We start from the raw sequence: 15,684 nt of genomic DNA on the forward strand, positions 1-15,684 counted from the left end.
TTCTTCTAGAAATGTACAGTCTGCAAGAAGAATGGTGCTTCAATCGGATGTGTTGTACCCCAGTGTAAACGAAGTTATCACTTGCCTTGTGGACTTCAGAAAGAATGTATTTTCCAGTTCACTGACAATTTTGCGTGAGTTATTTGACTGTTAATTAAGTATTATATTGAGGAGCTAGAATAATGGCTCAGCAGTTAAGAACACGGGCACTCTTCCAGCAGACCCAGACTTAGCTTCCAGCACCTACCTGGCATCTCAAAACTGTCTGAAACTTTTGTTCCAAGGGATCCAGCACCCTCTCTGGCCTTTGTGGACTCCTGACATCCAGTTAGTGCACAAATGTACATGCTAGCAAAATGCCTTGTATACATTTAAAGAAATTTTAACTAAAAAATATAAACTCATTGTTAAAGAACAATGAGAAATGGCCCAAAGCTATAGTTCCCATGTAAAATTACTTTTTCAAGTTTACTGAATTTATACATGCATATTACATATGCAAGATACATAAGGTGTGTGTATGTGTGTGGATCTGTACTTATATATAATATATATTTTCCTCTGGAGCTAATCCTATCTGGTAAAACTTGAATTGCAATGTCTGAAATGGACCCCAAGATTATAATTCACATTCAGCTTTTAGCTCTAGGATGAACTTTTGATTTCTATTTCTGTGAAACATTTTATATCTCATGGTTCAGAAATTAAATTGCCTCATAAACTTTGTTGAGTTAAAAGAAAATCTAATTTGCTATGGCATGCCCCGAGTACAACTTCAAACATGAAGATTTTGTGAATTTTGGCATTTGGTACCATGAGTATTTCTATTTCTATAAAGGTTAGGCAAAATGGGAAAGAAACAAGCTTTAGAAAATACAAAGGAATGTAGTAGATTAGAACAGATCGTTACTTGCATAGGTGTGTCACATGGTTGACATTGTTAAGTTCATTGAGGAGTTAAAGGGTGTTAGTAACAAAATATTGATACTAGTCTGTGAGTAAGTCTAACCACCATAAAGTTGATGTTTCAAAGCATTTGCCTTTCTTTGATTATAGGATGTTAAAGTATAGGACCCACATTTGTGAAACAAGAGAATGTTAACTGAGTTATTTTTCTCTTCTTTATATATTCTTTAAACACTTCTACTTTTAGGTCATTTTGCTGGAAACATCGACCGGTTCAAGCAATTACATCTAATAAATATAGAGACTCTTTACCATGTACTATCTGTTTGGAATTTGTCGAGCCGATTCCTACTTATAACATATTACAGAGTCCCTGCTGTAAGAATGCTTGGTTTCATAGAGACTGTTTACAGGTAAGATAGCTTTTTATTTCTTGTCTCTATAGTATAAAATCTGTTCTTGTCAATTTTAATCTGATATCATGAGACAAAATGTCATAAGATACTAGTATTCCTCTCTTGGCCTCTCACACTCTGGAGAGCTCTCTTCTCACTTCCTAATAAATCTGTGTTTACTCTGCTCAAACAAACAATATCACAGGCACTGACACTGGAGTTCAGTGGCGCTTCCTTACCTGGTGTGCATAGGGCCCTGGGTTTAATTCACTGAAACAAGCAGATGGACTACATATTCAACTTGATGGTCTATCTTTATTTAGAACATTCTTAAATATTTTGAAAGAAATCCCAATTACTTAGTATTATATAGAAAGTGTGGTTAGACAAAACCAGGCCAAATAACAAAGATTTATGTAACTTTTTAAAATATTGTTTTGTAAAGCTTAGATTTTCATTTATTTAGTAAAATAAAATGGTTTTGCTTCTTAATTGTCCAAAAACATTGAAAGTTAACAGATGTTAAGTTGTCTTATATTTCAAAAAAGACTTAATGAAGCTTGTCTGATTTCTGTTTTTTGTTTTTTTTTTTCTTATAGTCTTTTAAACTTTTATACTTTGGTTATTCTGTTAGAGGTGATAAATTGGAGCTTATTTTCTCGGAAATGTTTGTTAATTCTCCCATACAAATGTATGTTTTAGAGAACAGTTAATAAACATCATGAAGTGCAATTTAATTTTCTGTGAGAACCTTGTAAGAAGTAATATTTCTTAAAGATTTGTATTTAACCAACTTTAATTGCTGACAAGTGTGTCTTAATTTTATAAAGAATTGCTTTGTATTTGTTAGTAATAAAGAGAGTTCTTAGATTTGACCTAATGTTTACATGAGTTTTAATGAACACTCTGTCATTTAAAACTAGGAGCATTGGACTAGGATCTAGCTCATTGTAGAATGCCTGCCTACCTGCCTGTCTCTGTCTGTCAGTCTATCTGTCTGTCTGTCTCTCTCTCTCACACACACAGAGAGACAGACAGACAGACAGACAGACAATGCTATGTGGTGAGAGGGAGGCAGACCCTAGAAATAATACTGCTAACAAAAATCTACTTAACTGTTTTTTAAAAAATTAATTCAGAATAATTTCTACATAGAAACCTGACTATTGCAAAAATGTCAGTTAGCAGTTGCTGTAATTAGAACATGTTCATTCTTCAGTCGTTGTCTCTAACAGGTTCTATAGAGAGAGACTTTTTCACTTTTGATTACAGAACCTAACTAAAATCTGAACTATACCTACTCTGCTTACAGTATATGGCTAAACAATTTTATTATTTCTGACTATTTTGGTTACTGCATATAGAAATTCTTTGAAAAGAGACTAGACATTAAAAAAAAGAGTGCTGCTTACTCAGTTTGGATCTCTATCATGGTTTGGTGTCCTCCACATGTTTTGGGCTAGCTGGTCAGGTGGTTATTCTCTGGGTTTGTTTCTGCTTGTTTCCTTTTCTACCAGCTATGTCTTTGTATCAAACCCATGTTCAATAAGACACTCTTCTGTCTGTCTGCAGTGACATTCCTGTAGCAATGGAACACTTTCCTGTGTGTATCCTGTGCCTCCAAAGCCCCTTCCTTCAGCATCCATCAGCAGTCGGACTTAAGGCGATCAGTCCAGCTAGAGTTTATTATGTGTCCGTCTCTGTTGTGACCGCCCACTTGCTTCTCTAAACTACCAATTGGACTTCTAGCTATTTCATTTCCTATCAGTTAGGCTATTCTTAAAGCTTTGATTTACCTGTTTAGTCTTACTAATAGTTCAATTTGCCTAATTTTCCTAATTGCATTTTCTCTCTTCATGGAGATTGTTCTCAAAATATCTCTTTTTCTCTGCTTCTTCTAAATGGGTTTTTCCCTCTTTCTTCATGTGTATACTTTTTTCAAAAAATGGCACTTTAAAAGCCAGGCATGTCAGCACAGTACTACTAGGCAGTAACTTCAACATAGGCCTTAGGAATAGTAGTGGAAGGGTTCAGAGGTAAATTCTTGGAAGTCATTGCCCAAATCAATGAAAAAACTGACTTCAGCCTCTGGCCTCCTCATGTACACTCATGCATACCCAGGAAGACATACTTACACTACTCACACACATGAAGAACACTTACATAATTACTATGTTGTACAAGATTCTGAGCCAGCAGCAGTTGCTCCAGGCTCCAAGCTCCTGCCCTAAATTTCTTCCCTTGGTGGTGAAGTGTGACCTCGGCACTGTAAGACAAAATAAAAATAAACGCTTTTCTCCGGATGTTATGTTCATGAGTGTTTTCTCATGGGGAAAGAAAGCAACTAGAATAGTACTAAAGTTTGAGAAAGTACATTGGTGGCAAAGGCGAGAGTCCTGTACTACTGAGATGTTTTAGAAGAAAGAATGGCCTTTGCTAGGGCTGCTCTGCTCGTAGGTCTAAGAGCCAGCGGCACAGCAGAGACTCGTGGAACAGGAAGGCACAGGGCGTGGTCTGTTATCTAGTTCACAGCCTGATGAGATGCATTGCTAATGAGATTGTCCCATTTTTTGCTGTAGGTTCAAGCAATAAACGCAGGAGTGTTTTTCTTTAGATGTACACTATGCAATAATACCGACATCTTTCAGAAAGAGATGTTGAGAATGGGAATTCATATTCCTGAAAAGTGAGTAACATTTAACTTTTTGACCAAAATGCATTTAAATGTAGTGTTTGCTAATATTAACAATAATCATTTATGTGTGGTTAGTAATTGTGGCTAAGTAGTCATGTCACTGGGTCAAAGTGCCTTCTCCACAATGGCCAGCTTTTGGAGAATGGGCACTCTGATGTTAGTATCTCATAGCTGATATGTCTCGACAAGTCCAGTTCTTCAAGTGATCCACAGTTGATCTAAGCTCAGCTAAATGGGTTGAAAATTGAAAAGGAGAATTTTAGTAACGCACAAGGTGAGAAATCCTGAGTAGGAATAGCGAACTTGAAAGTAAATTGGATCCCAGTTGTTGCGAGGCTGAGGTTTTACAGGCCAGCACGGGCTGGAAACTGAGTTTCAGGCTTGCTCAGGGTCCATAGTCTTGGGGCAGAGAGAGTGACAGAAAGAAACACCAAACAAACATACTTAGTCCCAGCACTTGAGAAGCCAGAGAGACACTTGAATTTGAAGCTAGCCTAGAGTACAACAACAAAAATTGGAATACTAGAAAAATGTAGGTTTTAGAATGTTTGTTGAACTTCTCACTTAGTATTTGAAGGTTCACTGAGAAATTGACTGTAAGATAAATTAACAATGTTTTCTGTGCTGAAAAGATCAGCCTAAAAATGCTAACTTTAATCCTTGTTTCTAAATTGTCAATTCTGTTAACCAAAGCACACCTTATATCTTATTTCATTATAGAGATGCATCCTGGGAGTTAGAAGAAAATGCTTATCAAGAGCTGTTGCAGAGCCATGACCGCTGTGATGTCCGAAGATGTCACTGCAAAGAGGGCAGAGAGTACAATGAACCTAATAGGTCTGTCTGCAAGTTGTGTTATGTTTAGTGTTCCTTCTTAAGACTTCGCTAAGAGTGTTGGTTTTCTAGTGACTTAGAGGATGCTTGAAGTTTTAACTTAAGATTATTAAATGTGTATGTTATTAAATGTGTATGTTACAGAGAATTTTTCGTGGTCAGCATAGTAACTTTTTTGGTAAGTTTTCATGAGGCTATTCCAAGTTGAAGGGGAGTTGTGAGTGTAAACTGCACTTAGAGCTCCTCCTGTATGTAACAATACACTGAAGATTGTTCAGAGGCTAAAGTCCCAGGACTAGGTACTAGGTACTTAGGATTGATTTCTCAAGAGTGTCGCCTGGATGGTGCAGGTGACTGTCTCTTCAAGTAGTGGGTGTGAGAGTCTCTGAGCACTGCCCAGCTTTTGAAGCATCCATGTGTCACAGGTCCCCTAATGTGCATCTGTTACTGATTTACTATCAAGCTTTAACCTTTGTCTTGGAACATGAGCAGCTGTTACCTAGATGCCTGCTTTTGTGCCTGTACACTGTTCATTCTAATGGTAAAAGGCAGCTTACTGTAACAGCTGGACCAGGGACCTAAAGTCAAGGTAAACTGGGTGGGAAACCTTACTCTAAGGCATGCAGCAATATATAACCTTAGGGAAATTAGCCCCCTGGTCTCAGGTTTCCTCCTTTTATAATAGTACTTCTTTCCACTTTCAAAATTGTGAGACTCTTAAAGAGGGCCTAGTATGGAATGAACACTGTCTTCTTCCTCACTGCGAGTGGGCAGAACTATTTTGTAGAGGAGAGTCAGGCACCTTTGCCCTATCCATTCACACTCATAGGAGAAGATGTCCACACATTCAGGTGTTGGGAGAATATCTAGCATCTAAATGCCACCAATATTTTCACATATTCAGGGAATATATTTGTTTCTATGCAAAAGATTGTGTACTCATTCTCACACGATGTGGAAGAAACTTCATGCCCAGTACCTTTATGTGTGCTGGATGGTTTTATGTGAACTTGACACAAGCTAGTCCTCTGAGAGGAGAGCAACTCAAATGAGACCATACTTCCAGAAGATCTAGCTGTAGGCATTTTTTTTTTTTAAATTAGTGGTTGATCTGGGAGGGGCCAGTCCATGTAAGCGGGGCTCCCCTTGGACTGGTGGTCCTGGGTTCTATAAGAAGGCAGGCTAAGCAAAATATCAGAGCAAGCCAGTAAGCAGCACCCTCCATGGCCTTAGCACCAGCTCCTGCCTTTAGGTTCTGCCCTGTGTTCTTTCAGATGGGCCCATAAACACTTTCTTCCCCAGGTTACTTTTGGTCATGGTGTTTTATCAGAGTTAATAGAACCTAATACATGCACCTGTATGGGAATGAATATGGATTGACATATCCCAGGGTACAGTGAGAGACAGGAGCAGAGATGAGCGAGAATAGTCACATGAGCCAGGAACAAACTCTAGATTGTGTTGCATTGCACAGCACCTGAAATGTCAGAGCAAGGTTTTTGTTTGTTTGGTTTAGGATATACTGTGTACCTTGATTCCGCAGATCAGATACTCTAATACTTGATACTTCAGACATAGGGAACAGTAATAGTCTCTCTGTAAACGTACAGTCTCAAATGTGAAAGAGAACATTTTTCTGCTTATCATAAGCCTTTCTGATAACTACATTCTTTGTTCGTTGGTAATTTAGGTTTTTAAGTTAAGGATGTTTGGAGGAATTGATTACAAGTTTAAAATGAGAGAAAATACTTTAGAGTCCGCTGTGGTGCGGCATGTCTGTACTCACAGCACTTGGGAGAATGGCCAGACTGGGCTGCACAGAGATTCCAGGCCAACCTAGACTAGAGTCCAGGCTTCTCCTAAGTCAGTCAGTACTTCACAGGGGGAAATGATTTCGAAGGTATAGTCTTTTCCTTCCTTTGATAGGTTGGTTGTGGTTTATGGCAGAGGGCTAGACTTCAGGCACAGCTAGAAATCTGAATGCAATCCAGCACTAACAGAACACACATATACTTTTCTTTATGTCCTCAGCAAATGGGAAATAAAGCGATGTCAGTGTTGTGGTTCTAGTGGAACACACTTGGCCTGTTCCTCACTCCAGTCTTGGGAAAAAAATTGGGAGTGTTTGGACTGTAGAAGAATTGCCTACACTTCAGGTAATAGTTTGTGATTTTGAATAAAAGTTGCTTTTGTTCAAGTGCATGTTGTTGAAAATGTTTTGCCTATGTTTCTGTTGAGCTAACTTCGAGATTTAAATATGTAGATTTCCAAAAGGCCCCCAAACACCCATTAGCCAACTCTACTAATGTGACAGTTACTGACTGCTTGTTGGAAGAGTCGTCACCTAAGCTCCCCAGACAGTCAACTGTAGCCCAGCAGAAAGAACTACTGAGGTATGTATTTTGAATTTTAGAAAAACATAAAAATCACTTTGAATGACTTCAAATGCCGCTCAAACATATGTTATTGGCTGATCATGAAATTGTTTAGAATGATTTTTCAAACTGTAGGACCCAACATTGGAATGCATGAAGTCAGGGAAAGGCAGGAGGAAATAAAAATAGCTGGGAGTGGTCACATAGCCGTACTTTGCACTGGACACCAGCCTGAGACATGAGGATCTGTATCATGAAGGAAGGAAGGGGGAGTAGCCAAGGGACGGAGCAGTGGGGAAAAGAGCAAAATATCAGGCTACATTACTGATACTCTATACTGAGTCATAATATAAAATAATTTTAACGATATAAACAAACATCATAGAAAAATTTTTACATTACTTGATTCCAGTCTAAAGCAAGAAGTTCAATTATCAAGCACAACATGTCCCTCTAGAAAAGCGTCCTGTTTAACACAGACAAAGGTTGGTGGTTTTGTGCTCTAACCATTGCTTGCTTTATATGCAGTCGCTGTGAGCTCTCCCTTTAGAAACTCAGGGATTATCTGTATGACTGTGCTTATTTCTACTTCTAAAGTTCCCAACTAAGTCATTCTTGTAATCACACATAAACATTTTAACAAAACGAGTTAAATTTTATGTCTTACCAGGTATGTTTTTGAGGTTATGATTTTTAACTTTGCATAACTAAAAAGTGTCACGAGTCTTACTTTTCTCTGAAGAAAATTTTAACTGTGCATGAAGTTTTTTGTTGTAAAAAAGACTTTAAAAGACAAAAGAGAATTTTTTGAAAATATTTGATAATTATGTTTGCAGAAAAGTAGAATTTTAGATACTTGCCAAAAAGGTGAATTAATTACTAGTTCACCTGAAAAACTTTTATAATAAATTGTTACAGTATTTTTATATTAAAATGAACCATTGTCTTACATTCATAGTTTGAAAATAATTTTAATATTTAGGTTTCCAAAGATGTTACGCTAGAGAATCTTTTCTGCCTGTTTCTGTTTTAATGTCCAGTCATATGCCGAAAGAGCAGCGTTGATACTCTTAGAAGCAAGAAGGCAACTGTTAGAATAAGATATGTCTGTGCCTGCAGTGTGTGGGGTAGGACAGTGTAACAGATGATCCATATACACTGAGTCCATTGCTTCTGCCCACAGCAGGACAAAGCTAACTCATGTGACTCATGGATGCTAGTACACAAAGGTTCTGATTGTGCCGATGACCTTGAGTTCAAGGATTTGTAACTAGTTCATAGATGGTGCTCTTGCTTTAGGACCGCACTTTAAGGATTGTTGATCTAGATGGTCTACACTAAAGGGTATGTAAGGGGATGTGAGTTCTGATGATAATATTAAATTAGCTGTATTATCCATTAAAGCTTCATTATTGATAATTGTTTTAGTTATTGGCAAGGAAGCAAGATACCCCTAAATTTGAGTCCACATTAGACATTCAAATAATCTTCAACATTGCTGCAAATGGTAAGTTGGTAGATAGTTAAAACAGGGAAATTTAACAGTAGATAATCAGATAAGTGTTTTTGTTTTTATTTCCAGTATTATAAAAATACCTTTTTAAAATTAAAAACCAAACAAAACAAATAAACCTACAACTTTTAATGTTCTATAACTGCTGTTTCACATAAATGCCGTTAATGTTCTTTATTCAAATCTGTATTTTATAGGCAAGGCAGCAAATTTAGGAGAGACATTTCAACAATATTGATAGAGTTAGGATTCCAAATTAAAAAGAAAGCTAAGACATTATACATCAACAAGGCCAATGTGTGGAGGAGTGCAGTAGAGCAATTCCAGAGCCAGAAGTTTAACCCTTCATACTCCATTGAAGTAGTGTATGTTAATGACAATGATGAGGTTGGAAGCAAGCATCCTGGATCAAAGCAGGAATTTCTGAGTCACTTAATGCACCATCTTGAGAATTCATCAGTGTTTGAAGGGTCCTTGGCAAAGAACTTGTCTCTAAATTCTCAAGGTAATTATTTTTATTATTATACACACTGAGGGTAGCATGTGTAGCCAAAACCATCGTACTTGCTTTGAATATTCTTTAGGTGTGTCTGGAATAAATAATTTACATTTGTTGATGAATGAGAATTTGATACTTTTAAAGTAAAGACTGAAGTGTATCTGGGTTTGGAGATGATTTTGTGGTGAGGAATGCTTGCTGTGGTTGAAATGACCCAAGTTCAATTGCAGTACCCACATTAAGCAGCTTACAACTCCAGCTTCAGGCCTCTTAACAGATGTGCCCTCCCTGGGCATCTGAACTCTTACACACACACACACACAGCTTAGTGCAGACTCTTAATTAACATGTACTTCTTATATCTGTACAAGAGCAGTATGCCTAATGATTTAATTCAATATGTTTATTTAGACTTTGTATTTTCTTGAATTTCATCGAACTCGCACCACCAAGTGAAATGAACAATTATTTGGGCTCTTCTTGTTCATTCTTTTTAGATTTTTGAGGCAGGGTTTCTCTATATTGCCTCAGCTCACCTGGAACTTGCACTGTAGACCAGGCTGGTCCTGAACTTAAGAGATCAGCCCACCTCTGCCTCATCAGTGGGATTGAAGGCACGCAGCACATCTAACCTTTGTATGTTTTAACTAAGTACTTCGTGGTTTTTTTACAACATGGAATTTACGTTAAATTTGTTTTATGATTTGTGTCCAACTTTTTTATTTAAGTGCACTAAGTCTCAGGAATGAAAGGCAAGTGTGGGCTACTGCTCTGGAGGTCACACTTTGCACGGACTTCGTGGACAGGGTTCTCTTTCATCTGTCTCATGTGAGCCTTTCTGTCTTTAAGTAAAGATCTTATTGGAAAACAACGGGCAACTTGGTGTTTCTTCTTAGTTTTTTCTTACAAGAAAACTGAAAAAGTGTAAGAAGATTTATTATATTTAATTTCTTCCTTTATCATTGACTGGTGCATAATATTTTATTTTTATAAACACCTCAGTTCTATCCCCTAAGACCTTCAGAAATAATTAGTTGTTACTCAAGGCAGCTTTGCCATAGTGAATGGAAAGCACAGGAATGTAAGCTAGAAAACCTGGATGTACGTCTGTATGTATCTGTCTAGAACCTCTCACTGCCCTGCATATAGTTTTTTTCAGCTGCAAATAAGGTTATTAATGAAGATAATAGTATTCTAAATGTTACTTAATTGTTTTGAAGAACTAGTGTATATTTACATAGCTTTCTTACCCATCACAGTTATTGCTACAACATTTTTAATAACTTTCAAGTATTTAAAGCTATGAGTATAATATGGTAGCATATTCAGTAAGATAATATATAACAACAACCTTAAAATGTTCATATACTTTGATTCATCAATACCATATGTATGAGCGGATCTGCTCGAATCATGTGCTTGAGCCAGAGTATATAAGCTGACAGTGATGGCAACACGTCTCACCGTTAGATGAGCACAGGACGGGGAGCCAGCGGGAAGGGTGCTTTGTACTGTAGTACATTCTCGTCTAATGCATCCAGTAGCTGTGCACTACATCTGTTATGAACAAATTTAGAAAAGTTTACAATATAGTAGTTGGAAAAAGTTGGAATACAACTATGTATATATTTACTCAATAACAGACAAAAGCAAGCCAGGGGATGTACACTGATTAAGACACAACTAGTTATAGTCACATTTTAAAAGATTATTTCATGTGAATGAGAGTTTTGTTTGCATGTTCATGCACTACTTGTGTGCCTGGTGCTTGCAGAGGTCAGAAAAGGACAACAGATCCTCCTAGAATTGAGTCACAGATGATTGTGAGCCATGGTGTGGTGGCTAGGAACAGAACACATGTGCTCTGCAAGTGTCGTAACTCCAGCCCTGGTCATAGTTTTACATTTTGTTCTACACTAGGCTATTTCTATCTGCGTGGGATATATTTTTTTAAAGATTTATTCATATTATATATAAGTGCACTGTAGCTGTCTTCAGATACACTAGAAGAGGGCATCAGATCTCTTTACAGATGGTTGTGAGCCACCATGTGGTTGCTGGGAATTGAACTCAGGACCTCTGGAAGAGCAGTCAGTGCTCTTAACCACTGAGCCATCTCTCCAGCCCCGCATGGCATATTTTTAAATAGATTTCTAGGGAAGGTCTATACACAGGATGGTGGCTTCTTATTTACAAATGACTTTTAAATTACTTTCTAGCTGTAAATGTCATTTTTAATTATGTTTGTCTTATATGTAGTTTATTTGTATTTGCATTTGCAGCTGTGAAAGAGAATCTTTACTATGAAGCTGGCAAAATGCTTGCCATTTCTTTAGTTCATGGTGGTCCTTCGCCAGGTTTCTTTTCTGAAACCTTGTTTAAGTGCCTTGCTTATGGACCAGAAAACGCTTTACCAACTCTGGATGATGTTTCAGACCTTGATGTGGCACAGATTATAATCAAGGTAAGAAACATACTTGTTTATTAAAATGTAAATTACATTCTACTTGTGTTTTAGTCTGTTAATACGTACCCAAAGAGTTCAGAAGCATATAGTTGGGCATGGTTGAAAATGCCTATATAAATGTCACCAATTTAAGGCTTCAAGGCTAACCTGGGCTACATAGTGAGACCTGCTTTAAAAACAACATCCAAAAAGGAACATAAAAGTCAGGTAAAGATGAACACTATGCTAGATTTTAGAGTGGGGACTAACACATCATAGTCTGCAGGGTTTGCTGGGCATGGTATGTGGTATGTGTTCATGCCATGGTGCATATGTAGATGCATATGCAGATGCCTATGGGAATTGGTTTTCTCTTTTTTATCCTGTGGTTTTTGGACATCTCATATTTTTTGGCATAATTTTATTCTACCCTGTTTTACTAACAAATTGAATATAGGACTCGAGATGTGGTTCCAGAGTTAGGAGTGCATACAGTGAGCTGGAGCAGTGCTGCATGCCTCTGATCCCGGTGCTCAGACGGCAGAAACAGGTGGACCCTACAGTCGAGGGTCCACCTGGTCTGCATAGAGAATTCCAGACCAGCCAAGGGACTGTGTAGTTAGGACTGTCTCAAAAAAGAGACGGTCCTGCTTTTGGCAGAAGATCCAAATTATATCTCAGCATGCGTGCATGCATGGCAGGCAGCTCCCAAACTCTCTCTCTCTCTCTCTCACACACACACACACACACACACACACACACACACACACACACACACACACTCACACTGGCGCACGCACAGAGATTTATTTTAATTTTATAAAATTGAATATGAAATATCAAACTGTAGCAATCACTAAGAATAAATGGCTAACATGACCATATTTTACCTGTTACAGATAGACACTGCAGCTGATTTAAACATTTTAAAATCAGTAATAAACGAATACTATAACTACCTAGAGTTTAGTGGATGTTTAAGACTTATGACAACATTAAGTGATAAATACATGTTGGTAAAAGACATCCTTTTCTACCAGGTAATTAAGAGAGTCAAAGCACCTTTTGAGAGGTAAGTTGTTTATTTCTATGTTGAAGATTCTATTTAAATTACATATATTTATTTGGTAATAAATACTAATGTCTATTTTCAGAGAATGTTAAAGCTATTTAAAATAATACTTTCAATGTTAACCTCTCCTGCATGAGGCCTGTTCTTATTTTGTCCAGAATTACATGAAAGGGTTCCTCAGGGACAACAATCAGCACTTCAATTAGTAATGTTTTTCTCTAAAAAACTCACTTTTGTAACCATTTGAACCACCATCTCTACTCATTTATGCAACCACTATTGAACATGAGCACTTGTCCTCTGCTGGGTAAATAGGAGTTAACCATACATTTGGCTTTAACTACTTCTTTTCTTAAGACACAGGCTGTCCTCCAAGTCTTTACATAGATAAGGATGACATTGAGCTGTGTTACGCCTTCTCTCCTTCCCAAGTGCTACAGTGACATATATATACATGCTGTCATATCCGGTCAGTAATCCCAAGTCACTCCTAATACTCTAGGATAATGTAGAGTTATGGGGTAAGGCAGTGGCTCTCAACCTTCCTGATGCTTTGAGCCTTTAACATAGCTCCTCATGTTGTGCTGACCCCAACCTTAAACGTAATTCATTGCTACTTCTTAACAGTAATTCTGCTACTGTTGTGAATCGTAATGTCAATATCTGATATCTGACCCCTGTAGTAGTCTCCGCCCACTGGTTGACAACCACAGGGCTAGAGAGATGGCTCAGCAGTCGAGAGCACTGGCTGTTCTTGCCAAGGATCCAGGTTTGGTTCCCAGTACTGCATGGCTTCTAAAAGCCATCTAGTGTCCTCTCTGTCTTCTGGGCACTGTATTCAGGTGGTGCACAGACATGCATTCAGAAAAAGCTAGCCATACACATAAAATAAACCTTTTTTAAAATGGATACTGGAAAATTAAGAGTACAAAAATAGGGCTGGAGAGATGGCTCAACCGTTAAAGGCTAGGCTCACAACCAAAAAATATGAGAGTACAAAATAATCACTTGCTTGATTCAACATTTCATGAACAGCAGTCTTAGAACCAGTAACATGCTCTCAAAATGAAGTTCTTTTCTTTTCTACAGAGATTCACAGTCCTCATATTGCTTTGTCTCTGGGTAGCTGTGCTGTAAACTGAGATTTCCATTTCCTTTCAAGTTTAAGTTTTATTTTTTATTGACTATTGTAAACTTGGACATAGGTATCCTATGTGGTTATAAAATTCTTAATGTTCCTGTTTAAATGTAGAAAGTGAAGTTTGTCCAGGCTCACTCCCTCTGTCCCCTGTTAAATAAAATTTTGTTACTCTGGTGGTTGTTCCCCAGTTAGATGTGTGCAGATGTACACATCTGTGTGCGTGAGTACAGCCCAGAAGAGGCTGTTAGGGTCCTCTGTCTGTCTCTACCTACACCTTTGAGACAGGGTCTCTCCATAAACTTCTCTACTAGGCCGACTCATGTCTCTCTCCTCCCGGACAGGAGTTATAGGCATGTGCAGGTTGCTTTGTAACTAGCAGGGCTTTGTAAGCTGCTCTCCCCCATCCACACTGGAATTTTGAAACCAGTTTTTGTAAGCTTGTAAATACAGCATCTATGTTAAATCCTGAGACAGGTTTTACAATGCTTTCTCCCATTTTCCAGCTCTTATATTCCCTTTGTCCCTTTTGGCCCTTGGCATGGGAGGTGGGTTATGGGGATGAGGGGGGATTAATAAAGGTGTCCCATTTAGGGCTGATCACTTATTCTCAGTAATTTATCTAGGTGTGAGTGTTTGTTGTTCACTGCAGTAAGCTCTGACCAAGGTTGAGAGCAACCCAGATGTATGTTATAAACATAAATTTAGAAGACAGTTTGACAAAGTGACTGGTTAGCAAAGTAAGAGTAGTTCCTTTCTAGGAGCTATGATGTAGAGTTTTGGTCTGGATTATGGTACCTTTTCTTCCTTCTGCAAAGCAACCCCCAAATCCATAGTAGGCTTGCCACCATGGTACCAGTGGACCATGCATGCAAAGTCCAGTTGTGGCTGAGACCGGTGATAGCTTTTCTCCCTCAGCACCTATATAATACCTTTGGCACTATGGAAGCTGATCTCCTGTTGGGCTGGAGATCCCTGTTTCTTGCAATCAAGGTTCATGGTGCATGCATGCATGCATCTACAGGGTTTTAACTTAGAGTTGGGGGGGGGGTTGCCAAGCACTGGCAATTGTCTGTTTTACAGCCCTGAGTCACCCTAACTACAGGGACTTACCCTTGGGTTTCATTTAGCAACCATGTAAGTTTGTCCAATCGTGCAACATAGTACTTACTACTTCAATAAAAAAACAGTTTTAAAGTTAGAAAGGCAAATGGTTATTTTCATAATTAATATTCCATTTGTTTGCGGATTTGAAAGTATATCCTAGTATTTTATCTCATATCTGAAGGCATGTAGTAGATTTTGTTGGGCTGTTTTGTCTTAATCAGCTATTTATAAAATGCCAGGCAAGAGCTGGAGAGCTGGCCAGAGGTAGAGAGCACTGACTGCTCTTCCAGAGGTCCTCAGTTAAATTCCCAGCAATCAACCATATGGTGGCTCACAGCCAACTATAATGGGATTGGTGCTCTTTTTGGGATACAAGCAATATTCAGGCCCAACACTGTGTACATAATAAATAATCTTTTAAAAAATGCCAGGTAAAGTTGGTATAAAATATATGTATGTATGTTGCCTTATTATTTTTCTCTTCAAGTTTTAAACAGGGTCTGAAAACGCTCGGTGTTTTAGAGAAAATTCAAGCTTACCCAGAAGCATTTTATAACATCCTCTGTCATAAACCTGAGAGTCTCTCTGCAAAAAACCTCAGTGATCTTTTCACAATCCACAAGTTACCAGATGTAAAAACTTCGAGGTTTTGGAACAGTTACTTACAGGCTGTAGAGGGTAGGTGATTTTGTTCAGTATGTTTT

General features: G+C 38.1%; 1 protein-coding gene across 7 annotated transcripts in view; it reads left to right on the forward strand.

Moving 5' to 3' along the window:
• G2e3 (G2/M-phase specific E3 ubiquitin protein ligase) overlaps positions 1-15,684 on the forward strand; it is a 31,903-nt gene that overhangs the window by 11,657 nt on the left and 4,562 nt on the right. For 4 of the 7 annotated variants that reach the window (XM_063261666.1, XM_006240079.5, XM_006240078.5 and 1 more), the window contains 10 exon segments: positions 10-134; positions 1,154-1,319; positions 3,881-3,987; positions 4,717-4,833; positions 6,862-6,986; positions 7,094-7,223; positions 8,916-9,223; positions 11,500-11,681; positions 12,563-12,735; positions 15,468-15,658. In XM_063261666.1, coding sequence (XP_063117736.1) covers positions 10-134; positions 1,154-1,319; positions 3,881-3,987; positions 4,717-4,833; positions 6,862-6,986; positions 7,094-7,223; positions 8,916-9,223; positions 11,500-11,681; positions 12,563-12,735; positions 15,468-15,658 — 1,624 coding nt within the window. 7 annotated transcript variants of the gene reach the window in all.

The sequence above is a fragment of the Rattus norvegicus genome, chromosome 6, assembly GCF_036323735.1.
Source record: "Rattus norvegicus strain BN/NHsdMcwi chromosome 6, GRCr8, whole genome shotgun sequence".
NCBI lineage: Eukaryota > Metazoa > Chordata > Mammalia > Rodentia > Muridae > Rattus > Rattus norvegicus.